The sequence below is a fragment of the Phalacrocorax carbo genome, chromosome 10 (genome assembly GCF_963921805.1).
Source record: "Phalacrocorax carbo chromosome 10, bPhaCar2.1, whole genome shotgun sequence".
NCBI lineage: Eukaryota > Metazoa > Chordata > Aves > Suliformes > Phalacrocoracidae > Phalacrocorax > Phalacrocorax carbo.
In genome coordinates, this window is record NC_087522.1 from 7257568 (window position 1) to 7276180 (window position 18613).

General features: G+C 41.5%; 1 protein-coding gene and 1 long non-coding RNA gene across 5 annotated transcripts in view; one reads left to right on the top strand and one right to left on the bottom strand.

Moving 5' to 3' along the window:
* PRKAR1B (protein kinase cAMP-dependent type I regulatory subunit beta) overlaps positions 1 to 18613 on the top strand; it is a 104032-nt gene that overhangs the window by 75584 nt on the left and 9835 nt on the right. For all 3 annotated transcript variants that reach the window (XM_064461681.1, XM_064461683.1, XM_064461684.1), the window contains exons 8-9: positions 4172 to 4232; positions 7791 to 7912. In XM_064461681.1, the coding sequence (XP_064317751.1) occupies positions 4172 to 4232; positions 7791 to 7912 (183 nt within the window). The remainder of the gene's footprint in view (positions 1 to 4171; positions 4233 to 7790; positions 7913 to 18613) is intronic.
* LOC135315112 (uncharacterized) lies at positions 11289 to 13521 on the bottom strand. Of its 2 annotated transcripts, none has more exons than XR_010374556.1 (3): positions 13460 to 13521; positions 12654 to 13355; positions 11289 to 11736 (listed from the first exon to the last, which is right to left on the bottom strand). It is a non-coding gene; the product is annotated as an uncharacterized LOC135315112 (long non-coding RNA). The 2 variants fall into 2 exon arrangements; XR_010374555.1 differs by lacking the exon at positions 11289 to 11736 and having other exon boundaries at positions 12366 to 13088; positions 13208 to 13355.

Here is an 18613-nt window from a genome sequence, read left to right on the forward strand (position 1 = left end):
CTAAAACTGGCTTTGAGCTCTTTTTCTGGGTGGATTTGGCAAATGCAAGTGATCTTGTTTCTTCTTGAGACTGTTTCAGGGAGGAGCACTGCAGCTTAGCATATTAACGAGTCTTCCTAGTTAGTGGAAACCACTATCTTTAAGAAGATGAGCTTGTGCATGACAGCTCAGAACTGGGGAGAACATGAACAAAGGAAAGAGGGGAGAGGGAGAAGCAGCGACTATTGAAATAAGATATTAATAGGTTAGAAAAAGCAGAATTAATGAAGACCTTTTAAAACATGCCATCAAGAGCCCTGCCAGTGCAGAATTATTCATGTACATTTACTATTGTTTTTATATGGCTCAAGCAGTAAGATTTCTACTGCTTCCCTTGGGAAACTTTTCTGCAAGAGAATAATTCCTACGTTGGGAAAACTTCTTTTGATATTCATCCTAAATTAGATTTTCTTAATTTTCTCCTATTACTTTGAGTTATGCTGTACTAAATTGCCCTCTCTTTCTGTCATATATCTGTAGATGATTATCACTGACTGCTTAAAAACCTTGCAACAACGCATGCTAGCTATGAGCATGACATACCTATGATCCCAGCATTGAGCTGACCTATGCAGGCTGAATTTGTTCTGCTCCTTCCTTACTGGCTCTCCATAAGTGTTTTAGCATTTTCTCAGGCTCAGTTTGGTTTGGGAGCACTTTTCTGGAGAAGAGGTACCCAGGCAGAGTGTAGCATGCCAGGCACCGTCACATCCGAGCCATGGAGTTGGAGACTCTAAACTTCATTCCTGGATGATGTATTTGAGAATACAGACCAAAATAGCCTTGGCTGTATTCTTGCTGCAGTCTGATGTTGCAAACCAGATCTTACCTACTGTCTGTAAATCTCTTTCAGCTTTACAACTTTCCAGTCTTCCTCCACCTGTCAGACATCTGTGCTCTGGATTTTTTTTTTTCCTTTGCATTTCTTAGCTGTATTTTCCAAACAGAAGCTCATTCTATTATTTTCTACTCTCATTTCTAATTTCTTTAGGTCCTTTCTTGTTATTTTCCTGTCCTGGCAAGCTTTCATAGTATCTCCTAGTCTGCAGATATCGTTACTGTCTGATTTGTTGCTGCTTCTAGAAGATCCATGAAAACATTGCATAAGAACAGACTGAGCACATGTCCCAGACGGTGTGCCAGTTGACACTTCTGCAGAAGTGACTTGAAGGCTAGTAGAAGAGGTTATGATGGTGTTCATACTCACGGCCTCAACAATTTGGGTAAAGCGACTAGACCAGATAAAACAAGTAGAAAAACGGCATCAGGAGTCAGAGATGACATTATGCCTATGGGAGGGGATGAGAGGGGAATATTAGGCTGATCAAGGAAGGTAGAAAGTAGGCACTTTCTCTTTGTTTCATGGGGAGGAAAAGATTATTAAAACCAATGGAAATAGCACATTCTTTGGTTGTTTGTAAGATTTCTGCTGCTGCATTGTTCTTAGCTTATATTAGTGTTCTTTCAAAATCTCTTCACCTCACTGTGTTTATGAAAGCTTGAGCAGGAAAACACAAATGAAAAAAATGCTCGTGATGTGATCCAAGCTTCTCCTTTTGGAAGAGAAATTGGGATCTGGTTGTGCCAATTGGGATCCAGCCTCGTGTGCTCTGAAGATGTAGAGGGAGCTTCTGTGTCTGCCTGGGCAGCCTTAGGTGAAGCTCTGCTGTCAGGTGGCTCGTGCTGCCCTGGAGGCTGTTGTTTGTCTACTCCAGGAGACATGGAGGGTTGGATGGAGCCGTCCTGCATGTCAAGTCATGAGCCATCAGTTGGGTCACCTCAGGTTTCAGTGCATGTGCTGGGAAACAGGACCTCTAAGCCTCAATCGCTAGTTCTTCCCATGGCTCTCGTTCTGCCTTATGTTTGCCTGTGGTATCATTCTGAGACACGGGATATTTGCATTAAGTGGAGTCCCACTGAGGGTCTAGATACTATCTAGATACTATCACAATGCAAAAAATTATAATAGCACATGTAATTCATTCTTTCCACTTCAGTTTTGCTTTTGCACTTGTCTTCACGGTGAATTCTGTACCACTGCCCTGGCTTAGTTTAGCCAAGACGTAACACACCCATTTTCCTGTAGGAAGTGATGGGCTCTTGCTCTCTGGGCCAGGCAGGATGCCTGCAATTCTTACCTTCCTGGGTCTTGTCTGCATCTCTAAATACTCGAAGCTGTGGTCAGGCGTCACTTATGGCTACTGATTACTGCTTCTTAAAATTCATCTGTGTCCGCAAAGTCATTTAAAAAGCATTTTCCACATCTGTCCCTGGGTGCCCCAGCCCATCAAACTAAACCACCAATCTGGTTTTCCACAGCTGTCAATTTTGCTGGTCTCATTTCCACTCGATTGCAGGGAGGAAAGCAACAACTGCGCAGTGTCCAGTTTTCCATTCTTTGTCTCGCAGCAAGCTGTCAGGATCTGGCGTGGTTTGCAGAGCCTCCTCTGTTTGAAGTTCATTTTTTTTTTCCTTTCTGGCACTTCAAATGCTCTTGGGGGCCCCCGAGGTTGAGAACCAGGTTTGTCAGACAGAGAGGTCAGACAAGGGTTACCGATGCTATCGCTGAGAGGCGAACTGTCATCACCAGACTTGGAAATTATGAACGGGGTGCAGAGGGGGAGACCTCGGTAGCTGGTGCTGCTGCTGATCCAGAGATACCTGGGAAGAGTGGCAGCTCCTGACGGTGCTGCAGCTGTTTTGGAGCAGGGGTGGCCCCAGGAGAGAGGTGCAAAGGGGAGCCATCCCCAGAGGAGAGCACCCGGCAGCTTCTGCTGACGCCCAAAGCCTGTTGATGTTGGTGGAAGAATTCCTGTGACTCCAGTGGTCATTGGATTAAGCCCCACCTACACAATGCGTGTAGGAAGAGGGACAATGTTTAATTCTTAGTTACATCATTGCACTTGAGTACCCCAGCCTTCCCCATTTTCATACTGTGAAACATTTCTGAATGCTTTGACAGTGGAGGGTAAAATGTTTCTTCTTCTTTTCCTTTATCTATCCCCACTTTCTGCCTCTGGTTCCAGCACTTACCGCTGCTCACTTGGAGAAGGAGGAATAGAGAAGTGGCTTTTTCTATGGCAGACACTGACATTTGCTTCTGCCTCTCTGCCCAGCCTATAAGTGAAAGCCATCTGTGTTTCCCCTTTCTTCAGAAGATGAGTATATCATCTTTATGCTGTACTCCTGCCTTGTAGATTTGACTAGGCACCAGGCAGCCTTCAATATCCATGGGGAATCTACCTGATGGGGGCTGTCATATAACAGTGTGGAATAAACTGCACAGTGCCAAGGAAGATCCTGGAGTTCCTCTTGAGTATCTGGGAAGGTTTTCAAGTCACTTGTGTCACGGCAGGAGGAGTTAAGGATGAATTAATGATTTTTGTTTTGGTAAAACTGCATTGTATTTATTCATACCTGAATCTCCTTCAGAAATGTGTGCTGGAATGACTCCTTGTGGTTTCTGTCTATGGTGATCAAACACTATGTAAGCAGAAGGTTTCTCAGTAATTTATCACACAATAAAATATTAGAGTGGGAATGACTCTGCTGGTGGCTGGATATACATTGATGGTCTGCTCCAAAATGCTTAAATCGTGTTAAAATAATACGAATCAGTTGCTCAGCAGTAACAATACATACAACACCGTGCAGAATATAAACCAGGTTTAGAGATAAACGCTCTCAGCATTAAAGAGGTTTTAACCTAAAAGGATGGGACCCATGGGGGGGTCATTTTAAGTTTTATCCTACTTTCTATTTGTAAATTGCCTTCTAGCAGGGCCTCATCAGTAATAAGATATATATTGAATTAGCTAAACAGTTAATTGATGAAGCTCTGGCTTTAAAATAAGTGCCTGTAAATAATGGATACAATTCATCTGCGGTGTCCAGTAACACCAGTGAAGTCAGTGAAATTACACCAGGATTGAACTTGATTCCTTCTGTCTTTGCTTATCAGGACTACAACTTGCCCAGACATTTTATGGGGAAACATTTGCCTTAGGCTGTTTATACTGGCTATGCTGAAGATTTGGAAGGGGAGGGGGAAAAAAAGAGCAGCTGTAGGAAGAGATCACAAAAATACTTTGTGTAATGTTCTACCTCCTTTTTCTCTCTCCTTTAATAACAGGGCAGCACGCTGAGAAAGCGGAAGATGTATGAAGAATTCCTGAGCAAGGTCTCCATTTTGGGTCAGTTGCCCTTTGGACTTGTGTGTTAGTTCCTCTGTTATATGTGTTGGCGGAATGAATTTTCATCTTTGATGGCTTGATGAAAGCGGTGGTGGTCAAACAGAAGGTCTCATGGTTGCGTCGTTTCTGAAGGAATGAAAGTGTAAAGGGCCCTTTTTAGGACTTGTTTTTTTCATTCTTTAATATGCACTGAACATTTGTTTTTAAGGAAAAATCTTTCCTTAAATGTGGGAGCAGGCATGCACTGGTAACCTTCTGGTAGCTGCTGTTGCAGTAGAGATCATATGGATAGAGGAGAAAGCAGTGCAGAGATACGCATTTGTCATAAAGTCTACTTACATCCTTCCAGGTGACAGGTGAGAAGCTTTTTCCTGTGAGAATACTGTATTTATGTGCACTAAACAAACTAACCTCACAAATCAAAATGGACTGATTTTTTTTTTCTTCTGTGTATTTTACAGCCCCTGTCTCACATTCTTAAAACATCTGTTTAGCTTCTCGTCCTTGGATTTTGTTTCCCTTTGATTAATGTGATAGCCACGAAATTTGGACATGTTCTCGATGGCCTTCAGTAGGAAAAACAACAAACCCATAACCCATAATGCCTGACCAATCAATCACCATTAGGAGAACAAAAGCTTCTAATAAGGAGGACAGTGTTAGACGGTACAATGAAATGTTGATGCTGTAGGAGAAACATCATGTTTCTGCAGGGGCTATTTGAAAAAAAAAAGTACAGGATTAATTTGCTATATAATTAAAATACTTATATTTCTGTTTAAACAATTTCCTTTTCTTGTTTATGGTATTCCTTCGCCATTTGAGCTTATTTACCTGAAATATGAGAGTCTTAGAGAAAATACACTTGAACTTCTGACAGGTGCTACGCATGAAATTTTCAATTACATTTGTATGCTTAAAGTAAGGCCAAGTATGTTGCTCACTGACTAATGAAGTTTTCGTCATTTAAATGCCTTAGTTTATGCTTAAGTTAAATCTTCCTAAATTAAGAGCACAAAATTATACCAAATTACAATGAGTATTTAAAGAAAAAAGGATCTCTGCACCTGCACTAACGAGAAGCAATTACAACAATGAGGCATCTCAAAACAATTTCAGAGTAGAAAGGTTATTCAAAAATGCGCTTCCTTAAACATGCGGTTTGCAATATAATTATATCCTAGTTTGTAGTATGGCTCTTCAATCTGAGTGAAAAATGATGTAGGACTTCAAGATTTGAACCTTTTTTAAGTGTGGAAAAACTCCAGACAAAATAATGCATCATTTCAGGACCATCGAGAATTTAAGTGAAATATGTAAGGATCTATTTCACATGTCTAAAATGTAGATGGCAGCTGGGAAACGGAAAGGTATTTTAGAAATCTCAACACAGCACTGAGAAGGCAACTTCACGTCATGCCTTAATGTGGTCAGGACTCCGTGATTTTGTGGTGGAAAAACCTCTACCTGCTTCTTCTGTATCTTATTTCAAGGCTTGCAAGGTGTCTGTAGCTAGCCATGTAACTCTCAGAGCTTTTTTTTTTTTTAAATATAAGGATGTTTTAGATTATCAGTAGCTGCTTATAGTGTATTGAACAAGATATGAGAAAACTAATTGTTTAAACTCTTTCTTCTGGAGTTTAATTAAATGTAAAGCTATTAGTTGATGTGTACAATTTAGAAATTGCAGAAACTTGCATATGGTCTACATTATTGGATGCTTGACTTTAACTCTGCAACTAAAACTTTAGGAATTTTATCATGTACAATCTTCTATATAATACTCTATTTGCAAGAACCATTAACCAGTGTATTTGTAGTGGTACAATTCTCCTAGACAAAAGAGAAACACTTTGTGACCACAGATAGAGTTAGCTTTGAATTTTTCATAAAGCCAACTGAAGAAGAAATTTCAAGAGACTCTTTCTTTTCATTGTTAATTACCAAGTTCGTTCTTTTTTTTTAATGAAAAAGCCTCCTCTAGTCTGTATGAAAGAGTTTTATGCTTATTCTTAGTCAAACAGAGCACTTTTTGAATGTTGCATTGACAATATGGGCTCGGTCTTTGATATTAATGCTTCTGCAGCAAAAGCCACAGGAAAGTGCATGAGGGATTATTTTGGGAAATTATTAGAAATATTCATTTCCCAAACAGCAACAGAAAGTGGCATAAAAACAGGAAGACATATGAGTGCCACGCAACTGAAAACTTACCTTTGGTGCATTGATCACTTCAATCTGGTTTTGTTACCAGACTCAGCGTGCACTTCTGAGCTCAGCCAACAGGCTTTGTAACTTTTAAAGAACAATTCTTTCACCCCCACACAATACTTCTAAGCAATATTTTGAAAAAAAATGGGAAAACTAGAGTCTGAGAGAAGGGCCCAGATCTAATCTTGGTGTCAGGAGCCGTGTCTTGACTTACCATAGTCAATAATTCATAAAAAGTAAGAATCAGCAGAGCTCTAGTGCATGAATTATAGTCCAGCTCTTTGAGGCAGTGAAGGTTATGTCATTGTATTATCTGTTTCTTTTAATAACTTTTAAACCTGTCACTTCTTTCAGTCAAATCTGACAGAAGTACAGAAGTTCAAGCACAATTCATTGTCTTGAATTCTCATGCAAATGGTTAGAGGAGAGAGTCACGGGTTGGCACCCCTCCTCTCCCCAGGGACGGGACGGGTAAAGTTCATCCCTTAGCAAATGCAGGAGGAGGAAGGCAGCGGGACACTGAGCAGTCCTGGACTAGCCCCTGTGCAGGCTGTCTTTTGCCATGTAGGCATCACAGGGGATTGGTGGCAGCTGCAGGTGGGTGATAGGACACAAAGGCACAGGAACCAGGCTGGTTAGCTCCATTACTCGTAAAACAGACCATTAATATTTTCTTACTGAAGTTTACTTTCAAATTTTTTAACTTTTCTCTCAAAATGGGGGAATGAAAAGAAAACCACTTTGTAAGCCATCCCGCTGGCAAATGAAACAGAGGTGCTGCTTCAAACACCCATACCAAGCCTCTAGTCCCACTGCCACCCGTGCTACCAGCGTCTTGCCCTTGGCTTCAGTGCTGCGTGGTCTCACCCATGGAGAGGAGTCATCTTTTAGATCGGTACTTTTGCACCGCTTATCTAGCGGGCCATCGGTAACCAGCTGAGAGCAACTCTGATGAAAAGACAGTAGGACTTGTTCTGACATCTGGTGTGGGATGTGGTAAGAGAGGATCTTGGCACTCTCATATCACTGGTATCTCCAAACAGCTCCTAGGCTGCTCCAATCCACTGCACCATCAGGGCAGCGCAGATCAGATCGCAGGCATAGGGAACTGGAGCCAACTTTTCCTGTCCAACTTTTAAGATTACTATCTGGGTGATTACTAAAGTCTAAGACACAATGAATAAATACATTCATGTTTCCCAACTGGAGGTTCGTGCGAAGTGCCTGGATGAAAGAAATGTTTCTTTTATAACAGAACCAGGCATAGCAGAGCTGTCAGTTTAGATACGAATCTTCAGCCAAAGTTAGTCTTTTTACAATAAAGCTTTATGATCTTCAATATTTTAGAGTCCCTGGACAAATGGGAGCGGCTGACAGTGGCTGATGCTCTGGAACCTGTCCAGTTTGAAGATGGAGAAAAAATTGTTGTGCAGGGAGAGCCCGGTGATGACTTCTTCATTATTACAGAGGTAAGGTTGGCATCCTGATAAACTCTGTCATTTCCTGGTAAAGATCAAGACTTTTTATTAAAAACATTTGGGTTCAGTTTAATCTCTTACTTCAGCATAAATCTGAACTAACTGCAGTCAAACCAGGAGAATTGCTCAAAATTCAAATGAATTCAGACAGCAGTTCCATGGAAATGTCTTAGGCGGGACGATCCCTAATTTCCAGTAAGTTGAAGACACAGAGGAATTTTGAGGTGTGTCTAGTGTCTTTGCTGTTTGAAGGTTTGCTTTCTACATGAGATTTTTCTTGTTTAAATCGCCAGGACTTCAACAAGGCTGGCCAGCCACACACTGCATTGATTATTGTTCCCAAAGAGACTGATAGGGGAGATCACAAATGAACATCTGTAAACTGGAGCAGGAGACCTGATGTGAAAATGGATAATTTGTTCTTTGTTTTGCCTTAAACTTAGTCCAAATGGCTGAGCCATTTTCTTGTTTACTCTTGCACAGGCAGACAGATCTGTCAGGCAGCTGAAAATGCTGACATCTTTTTGGGAGATTATCTGACACTTCAGTTCCACCATCTCACTTCTGCAAACAGATGCTGATGGGGTTTTTCCTCCCTCTCTGACATAAATATTTGGATCCTTGGTTTCTCATACAAATACCTAGGTGCTGCGATATAACAAATTATAAAAAGGTATTAGAGAGACTCAGGCTAAGAATAACAAGACAGCATTAGGATATGGTTGTATATGTATTGAAGTAGGAGCTTTTCAGTATCAGCTGTGAGTGTTCCTACACAAAGCTATAGACAGGGAATGACCAACATCTGGTGACAGTTCAAGTGCAAACCCCAGGCCAGATGTCACATGACCAGCAACAAGGCAGTGGTGGCACAGGAACTAGGAGGTAATCTGAGTCCCTCTCTGTGGGAGAAGGAGGGTCACATGGATGTAAGGAAGCTGGTATTGTGTTGCTTTGGGATCCAGTTGTATGTACACAGAACACATCTCTGGCTCCATCAGGCTGCTGTGTTGTGATGTGATTTAGGAGGAAAGAGACCCTGCCCTGCTCAGGTGATAATGGGCTTGTACAGTGCCCATTCCAAATGGCTTAGAGGCCAACAGGTTTTTCTTTGATTGCTCCTTATCTGTGGATTTTTGGACAGGTGCCTCTATCCGAGGCAGCCAGAATTTGATTCATAATCAATATCTGACACTTAAAATTCCATCCTTCTTTCCTCTTCAGTGTTGGAAATACGTATTTGATTTACGAACATAGTTCATCTTCTGATGCTCACAGAAGTGGCAGTGGCAAATAACTGCACCTGCATATCACACAGTTAGACACTTAAGGAACTTTAAATATGTGACAAGCAGTGCCCCTTCAAAACAATAGTGTCAGAATAAAAGAGTCTAGATATTAGATAGAGACCTTTTTTGTTAATAAGGTATTTAGTATGTAAGAAAAATTTAGGAAATATAACTTTTTTCCACAAATATGGAATTTTTATTTCTACTAGTGTTACTAAGTGTGCTGTTATTCCTTGCAGCAGCATGAGGCTATGAAAGCCTAATTTTCTTAGCCATCAAATCCCATGTGGAAAATTGGCAGCTTGCTTAAGAATTACCAAGGGCTTTTATTTCCCCCATCTTGATGGAACAGCTGTTAAGACTTGAATAGGTAGAAAAGTATTAACCCTGCATACTGCATGATCATAAAGTAGCCGCTCACCTCACCCTTCCACTATAAATCTAACATAATTTCTCACTTTGGAAATTGCCTGTATTTTTCTACATTAAAGAACGAACACCAGTATCAACTATTTCTTGTGCTGCAGTAGTATTTGTGCCTGCTCACACATATTTTAAGTTTTGTATTTTAAACGTGATTTCACAGGAGTTTACATCTTTGATGTTAAACTTTTCTGCAGGAGAGTTGATGCAAGCCGCCAGGAACACATTATTCTACAAACTGGTTGAAAGTAGTTTTGGCTGCTTTGTTGTCACAATATGTTGAAAAGTCATTAGCTTCTTTCATATGTTTTTTTGATGTTTGTCACCTTATAATCCAAAACACTCAAAATGCAGCCAATTTGTCTGGCTGCTATATATGCAGAAACCGTTTCATATATTACCAGAATGCAGCCTCCTTTGGAGTACAGTATGTCCAGTAGTACAAAGCTAAACTTTGCCACACGATTTTTGGGTAAGGTACTCAATTATTATAAACCATGTCATTTATGGCATGCCTTAGACAAATCGGTTACCAATTTACAAAGCTGTGGTGCACTAGCATCACAAATACTGGTTCCAAGTGGGATCTTGTGACTGGTATCATAAAGAGGTTCTCTAAGACACTCAAGACTCACACATGGATTTTAAATTGTTATCAGAGTTTTGTATGAACTTCATAAAGAAATTGTTCCATTCTGGTTAGCCTGCAACACTGTGTCCCTATGTGACATCCCTTTCGGATACCATCTTAAGTATATTGGTCCTGCAGAAGGACATAGCCTGTAAGCGAATTGGCACCTTCAGGATTTGCAGACTGAAGTCCAACTATTAAACCCTGTTGAAAGGGAGAGTTCTAGCCTAGGTGATGATCAGAACAGCAATTCCTGCTTCAAACCAGGATATCATCCTGGTTAGCATGGACAAGAACATTTAGTCTCCCCCTTCTGTCAAGCAAGCACATTCACCTTTTCCCCTTTTTTCTTGGAATAACCTTTTCTTCGTGGCCTTCTGTCCACTGTCTTGTCTCCAGTGTTGAACAGGTTGTAGCAGGGTGCAGGTTACTGAGGTGCAGGCTGTATGCATGAAAATGCTACAGTGCCCCATGGAGAGCAAGGCTGCAGCAGGAGCTCAGCCAAATTATTAGAATAACAGAAAGCGTACACAGGGAAGAGTCACAGGAAACCAGGGCTTTTTGAGTTCACTGCTCACAAGGCTGTTTATGGTTCATGTTTTGTTAAAAAAGTCTAATGAGAGAAGTATTATCCTGAGATTCCAGGGCAGCTACAGTTTTTCTGCCATCCTAAATCCTCACAGGCACCAGTAAGATGTTTACTTGCAGTAGGTTGGTTGCTTTTCCATTTAAATCTCAAGCAACCTTCAACATGATTTAGTTTTAATATTTAAAGGCTGTGATTTTTTCCAGAGATAGAATTATTTTAATGTTTATACCATATTCTTTAAATTGAAGATAGGATCAGAAGCGAATGTCTGCTTACAAAAGCAAAGTAACCACTTCTGTGAGATTGATTTACTGCGCTTGAAACTGGTAATTAAAAAAAAAGAAAAAAGAAGCAGCCCTGCAGTTTCTGTATTTTCAGATATTTCCAGGTCTTACTTTCCCCCTCTGGTTTTCACACAACAAACTCGGGCTTTCCCAGACCAGACAGATGTGGAATGTATCTGCTGGATTCCAAGGTCATGGAATTATCCCACATGAGATTCCTGGCACAGAGGTGAAAAACTTTAAGCACCATGAAACAATTGTTGCCATAAAGAATTATATTTTGGCAAGTGTAAATCATAACAGATGTACAGTTTCTAACGAATAAATTTGCAGTTGTATTGTACACTGCCACACTGTGTACCCAGCAGTAGGGAGGATTTATTCGTCTGACTTCAGATAAGGCAAATATTTTTAGCTAGCATTTTAAAGTGGTAGCTTGCAAAGGCATGTGAGCTTTGCGGCGTTAAATATCCCAGCAAATGTTAAGTCCCTTTAAATGAAATGCCAGTTGAACAGGGGCTGATTTTATTCCCGACTTGTGCTTTGCCACTGACTTCAGTTCGAACAGTAGTTCAAACTAGTGTAGTAGCGCTCTGGAACTGGAAAGAAATGAGGTTTTTGCTGTTGTCTAGGTTACGGAGAAAGGTAGTGACAATAGTATTAAAAATAGTGGGTGTGATCATGTACCACTCTCTTAAGTACAGCTTGGAACTTGGCTGGGTGGCACAGCACCTCGAAGAAAGTCCGTAATGCAGCTGCCAAAAATGTGGGGACCTGCAGCTGTGAAATGCCCTGCTGGGTTTTCCAGCTCCCACCCCTCCCCATGTCAGATCATTTGGATCTACTTGTCATGACCAAGCACCGTATATGGCACGCGGATGTTGTCACGGGACTCCACCGACTGTGCTCAGGGAGTCTTGTAATCTCAGCTGCATACTGAGAGCTTGCTGAACCGCTGCCATATGGCCCTAATACTCCATAAAGTTTGACATGGCTTAAGAAAAATGCATGCACAGACACAAACGTACGCAGGTGTAGGAGGAGAGAACAGCAAAAGGTTTATAGTAGTGCCACACTGCGCCCGAAGAGCACAGCTTGTAACTGTCCTTTAAATGTGCTCTCTGTAGCCTGTCATCTCCTTGGAGGACAGTTTGCTTTAAGTGGTGCAGAAAGCAAAGAAATAAAACTGCATGAGAAGCAAAACATTTCCAATTAATAGTTGGTCGAGTTGCCCAGCAATAGCATGCAGCAGCCTAAAAATAAAAGACCTAAAAATAGAAGATAATTCACAGGAGAAAATTCAAGAAGAAATGGACCCATTGTATCAAATAGTTTCACTAGTATATTTAATTGTAGATTAGTGCTAAGTTACAGAGGGTATTTGCACCCTCCTCTCCAACTCCTTTGTGAAAAGCACTTCAAAAAAGTGTTTTTGTGTTCTGTGATTTGTGATCTTTGTTATTATCCTGCTGGTTAGAGAGGAGGTAGAGCCAGGGTGTCTGATTTTCAGTCTCACCTGTATTATCAGTCCAATCTGTGGGCAGAAGCTACCCTCCATGTTTCCCCATCAGTGAGAATAATCCTAGTGACGCTTCATAAAGGTGAGCAAAAGCTTAATGGGAAAAGCATAAAGTATCCATCAGTACTGAAACCAAGCAATGGGAATAGCAAAATTGCAAAGGAGAGAAACATTTTCATTGATAGTGCAGAAATCCTTCTAGAATTAACGCACAGAGCTGCCCAATTGACAAAACCAAATAAAATTAGTCGATAATGATTATTTGTCCAGCACTATTCTTGGCTGATTACATTGAAAATAGTCCTGTGATCCTTGGGGAGAGCTGCTAGCTTTCATACTGCTGTTGACATTTCAGGTCAGGGCCACAAACTGGTTCCAGTCTGGGCAGGATCCGCTGCGGGTTCTTGCTGAGAGTGCACTTGACATACTGTCCTGCAGGCGAAATCAGTGTTTCTAGCCCTGCTGACACTCTCGGCATGCTGTGGAGCAGCTCTGCACAAATGCTGTTCAAAGCCTTGTTAGGTGGAACAGTGTTTGTAAACTCTTCTTACCATGGTAACGTGCACCAACAGAGGAGGGTCTTCAGTCTGACTCGGAAGGGCGCTCCATTCTTCACAGGATTGGGCCTTTTTGTTGGAAAAGTCGATGCGAGTCTTAAATTGCACAACAAGCATCTGAAGATACATGATTTAAAAGCTCCTGAAGACAGAAAAGAAAAAAGAAAAATAATAGCCTGATTGTTTCCTGCTTTAAATTGTTGCTCTTTGACTTTCTAACCCAAGAGAGACCCCTTTGGCACCTACCCCTGCGACAGGCTGGAGAACTACAAAGTAAACTTCTTCTGTATGGTTAATGAAGTCACTGCCTTAGGCACACTCTGCTATCACACCTGATAATCTCTTTAAAAACACAGTGTGATTAATTATTAATTAGGAAGATGAATGTTGTCTAGAAAAGGAGTTTCAAAGGATACAATCCGAACTGTTTAGTGTTACCAGGATTTTGTAGATACCGAAAATGTTTGTCAAAGGCAGTCTACAGCGGCTCCTAATATACCTAATAAACAAAATATACTGAATAAACAGAGCCAGCAGTCACTGAGAGCTCTGTACTTTACTTATTTTTAATTGTAGAGACATTGTTTTCTGTAGAGCTCTACAGTAAAGGTATATTTGATTTTCTTGGTATCACCTAGTTGTGCTGGAGCAATATCATTTCCATTCAAAGTTCATCTGTGTTCAGGATGGCATTTTTAATGGCCACCTGACATCAAAGATTGAGAATTAGGTGTGTGATTGGGTCCCATCCTGACCAGGGATGGAGGTGAAGTATTTTGCTGAGTTGAAGGGACTAAAATGTCAGCTTAGTCCAGCTCTTGTTAAACTCAGTTTAGGTTTGACTTCTGTGGGCAGTGGATCAGCGGCATACACATGCAATATCCATATACATGCAATCTGGAGTGTGTCCTTACCTCTCCTGTCAGAAAGGGACAGTGTTTCATAGGAAGCAACTGGCTGCTCCCCTTCTTCTTCCCACCAGCATGAAGGAGATGTCAGTGACTGCAGGTTTTGGCCATTCCTTCCAACTCTTTTCTCCAGCCCTACTAATAACCACTGCAATGCAGTCATCTACAGTAAATTCTGCAAAATCCGAAACCTCAGAAGTGATGTACGGTGGAGCATTTTCTTAACAATTTTCTGAAACTTCAGATTAGCCAATATTTCTAGTCTATTTTAGAACTTTGCAGATTTTGTTCCCCGTTTGTGGCAGAAACCAGGACAACTGTATGTAAATTCTGTGAGTTGCTATGAACCCAGAGACTGGAGAATAATGTATAATAGTTTAAAAATGTACAGTTAAAAAAATACTGTCAAACCCAGTCATGACTCAATCTTGAGTCCACAATCAGAATTAAGTCCTCTTGCATCATCCTTCTCCAACACCATTAAGATCAGCTAGCTTTTACGTTATGAAAATGAACCTTTTGTAAAAAGAAGTCTGATGGGTAGGAAAGCAAAGGGAAAGCAATGCACACAGCCAATAGTTTGTTACGGAAAAAAGTTCTCACCTGGATTGGCACATCCATGTAGTATGACCAAATAATCTGGGGAGTTGTAATGACTGTGATATACAACATATGTAACCTTTTAGGCAGCTCATTTTATCTTAGCTACTTGCCTGTCTTACATGAACATCTCATGAACTTCACCGGGTTTATCCTCACTACACCTGTGTGATGAGGTGTGTGAAGCAACCTCCACGTTACGTGTTGTGGCCTGAAGCACAGGCACAAGAATTAATATAGTTCTTAATTCCTGCTGAAGACAATCAATGGGAATTGGGCACCTTGAAAGTCTGGACCTTCATGATTTGGCTCACAGAATGTCTAAGGCTGAGAAGTGGTGTTAGCTCTATAGACAGAATCCCAGGCTAATACATCAACTGACCATCCTTTTTCCTTTATGTTAATTTTTACCACCCAAAAAGGATGGGTGTTATTTTCTAACTGCAGGTTATGTGGAAGTCACTTGCACTTTGTATTGCTGACTGAAATTTATTTACTTTTTCCCTTGTTTTTGTATAAAAGTATTTCATAAATCAAAGGTTGGCAAATAATAAAAATCCAAGCTTATTTACGGGCTAAAGGAATATTTGCAGTCTTTGGCTACATAGTTCAAAGGATTTGTCTTCTCTTGGAAAGTAGCCCTAGAACTGCTGATCCTTAGCTGTAACATAAAAGCCATCCCAGGAATGATGCTATCAGCAGTCCCAAAGGGCTAAAATGGCAGCTGAGTAGTGATATGCTAGTGGTCTTCCAGGACACTGAGACTGAGAACATTGCTTATGCCAGCATCATGAGGTACATGCAGGACTTGCTGTGTTACTCTGTGTCACTGGGATGTTGGTAAACTTAGGCCTCGAAGCAAAACCACCCAGAGGATGCAGTGTAGCCGTACTATTCTCAAAGGCTTAAAAGTAGTTTTCATAACCTCTCTTTTCCACATGCTATACCCAGCGCAAAAAAATGTTTATGAATGTTTCCCCAGTTCACTTTTGACATGACAACTTGTGTAGGAGTCTTCAGTCTCATTCAGCTGTAATTTAAAACATCTGATTTGTAAACCCATAAAATTGAAGTTTATGCTGGAAATACAGACACACCCTGGCCTCTCACCGCTATAGGATATGTGGAAAACAGAGATCGTTTGGTGTGCAGAGAAGGAAAACCCAAAGTTAGTAATTGGCAGTTTCATTTTTAATGTATACATGCTTCATTTGAATTTTCATAAAAATCAGAGTGCTATATTTTCTCTGTCTTCAAAACAGCCTGTGACTTTTTATTTAGCTAATACTTGCTTTAAGCTATGGTTGATGTTTTGACTCTTTTCTCTTTAGTCTAGTATTGTCTTCCTACTGTGGCAGTGTGCAAAAGCAGCGAAGGTTCCCAGGTAACAGCATAGCTCACCGTGTGAGTAAGGGGAGCAGCACAGGCCCCTCAAGGTTTTCAGGAGGTTCTCAGGATCCTTGTAAGTTCTTTCGGCATTGAAAGCTGAGTTCACAAGCCCTGATTCAAAGGACTTAGTCAGTGTGACCAAGAACTTCATGGCCTGAGGCATCTAAACAGAAATTTTAGATCTGCTATCTGAGGAGCTGGGACCTCTGGCCTGAGGCTCACCTGAGGAATATTTCTCTGTCTTTAAGCACAAATATTGCAATGTAAACAAGACTTGAAATGTAGTGGTGTCCAACCTGGTGGAAGAGGAATGGAGAATTTCCTAATCCCTGCTGTAGTTCAGCCCTTTCTCTAGATCATGTTAAAGCTGTCCCTTACTGGGATGGCTTTTGTCCTTCCTCTGCAAAGATACTGTTGAGATGACTGCAGATTTAGTGAAAGAATATGCCCGTTAGGGCTCATTCATTAGCTGCATAGCGTGGGTTTTGCGGAGCGCGTAAGGCTGTCTGCAGTGTGCTTCAGGAAGAGGCAGCTTTGAGCACGTGAGGTTTTTTCTTCTGAATTTCAGAACTTGGTCCTCTGAATACACAAGAGTTGCTAACTGAACAGACTTAAAGAGAGCTTTCCACGGGGGATTTTCCTGATCTCTGTGATAAGCTCCCTTCTCTCCTTCTCCCAGTTTGCTCCAAGTTTTATTTCTTGCTCAGAAGCTGTTGCCCTAGCTGGCCACAGCTGCTCACCCAGCCCTGGTCACAGCATTAGTTATGAGATTTCAGTGACGATGTCTGTCTCAGCCTTTTGCTTGGTCTGGTTACTTCAGTATCTACAGAATGTTTTCACAAAGAAGCAGATGGTGGTAGGAGTAATTGGGTCGTAAAACAACATTAACAGCTAAAACCGATTTTCACCAGAAAGGATTTTGCAGGCAGGGTGAGGAAGGTTCAGCACTGTTTTCTTGTTTTCTCTCCTGTGCATTCAACCCTGACCCTTCTGTAGGTGGTAGCGCTCTGCACTGTCTGCTTCCAGGAGATGAGCCCTGTCAGGTCAGTCACAAATATGAACAGTTGATGAATAACCCATTATAGAGTCACTTTTATGTTGACTCAGTGGACGTTTCCTGGCTTCAGAGAGAGTCAAGATAATGGCTAGCTTTGTAGAAAGAAAGAATCTCTAAAATGCAACATTTTTTTTCCTTTGTGACTTTTATTGCTTTGTACGCTGACATGTCTGAGGGAGGAAAACAGTGCCTTGTTGCCAGTAATCCACAGCGCTTGGCACAGACGGTCTTTAAAATCTGGCACCACGATGAATATTAATTCAGTTGTTTTCCCACAGAAGCTACTGATTAGTCAAGGCCAAGTATCCCTGAGATGATTCATTAAAACGCGGCATCTGAGCCCACCTTTACTGTGCTTCTCGTCACAACTGCAACAGGTGGGCTGAATGCGTAATAAAAGGAGCAACTAAAGTCCTAGAAAAGGAGTAAAGATACAAATGCAGAGGGACCCCAATGGCTGAGCTGCGGTGGAACCGCTTCCCAGCTTTCTGGGCACGGAGCCACGACAACTAGCCAAGGAGGATCACACCCCAGGCAAGGGGCTCCTCCCATGGCTCAGACCTGGTATCCTCATCCCTGTGTCGCCATCCCCTCGCTCCCAGGCTTCCCAGTCCCACGTGGCAACTGGTAGTATGGAAGGGAAGCACGGGGCTATCATGACACCGAGGCTGGGGAGCACAAAGGCCACCATGGTGTCCCCCCGTCATCAGATGGGGGATGATGATGACTGCAGGTGAAAAGGTCTTGAGTCCCCCAACACATGGTTACGCCTCTATCAGACACCTGCGCGATCTAGCCTGACGTTAGCTCTGCTGCTGTGGCTCAAGGGCAACATTTTGAAGTCAAAAGACTATAAAACTTCATGCTGTAATTCTGAAAAGCCTTTCAACAGGGAAGGCTTAATGAAAAAAATCCTGATTATTTTTAATTTTTTTGTGCAAAACCAACTTTGTTTCACATAGGAATTGCATAGCTTGCCATGCATGAAGCAAATTGCAGCTGGTACAGTGTATTCTGCTTCTTTTGGCTTTTCACTATATTTACTGGTCTCCCTCGACCTGAATCTTCTCTGGTTTCATCTAATAAAACCATTTCTTCTACTTCAAGGAGAGTACATTAGGTACAGCACAGGTTTAAGGCAGACACTATCAAAGAAACACGGAAGATTGAGATACTGCAATAGGAGGATGAACAAACGATGGAAAAGGTCTTCCCATGTCAAACATCTATGATTTTAAATACTAAACGATCAAGGCAAAGGCGTTTCCTGGTGATTAATGATGGGCTGGGTGTAGTCGTGTCTGGGCCTTAACCCTGGCCTCTCGTATATCCCTAGGAAATGCCCTGTGGCTCAGTTGTTTCTGCTGTTTTAAGCTGCACTTGGTTTATGATTGATTGCCATTTTTAATAGTACCTTTATGTTTGTGGCTATTTTGGTGACTGCTG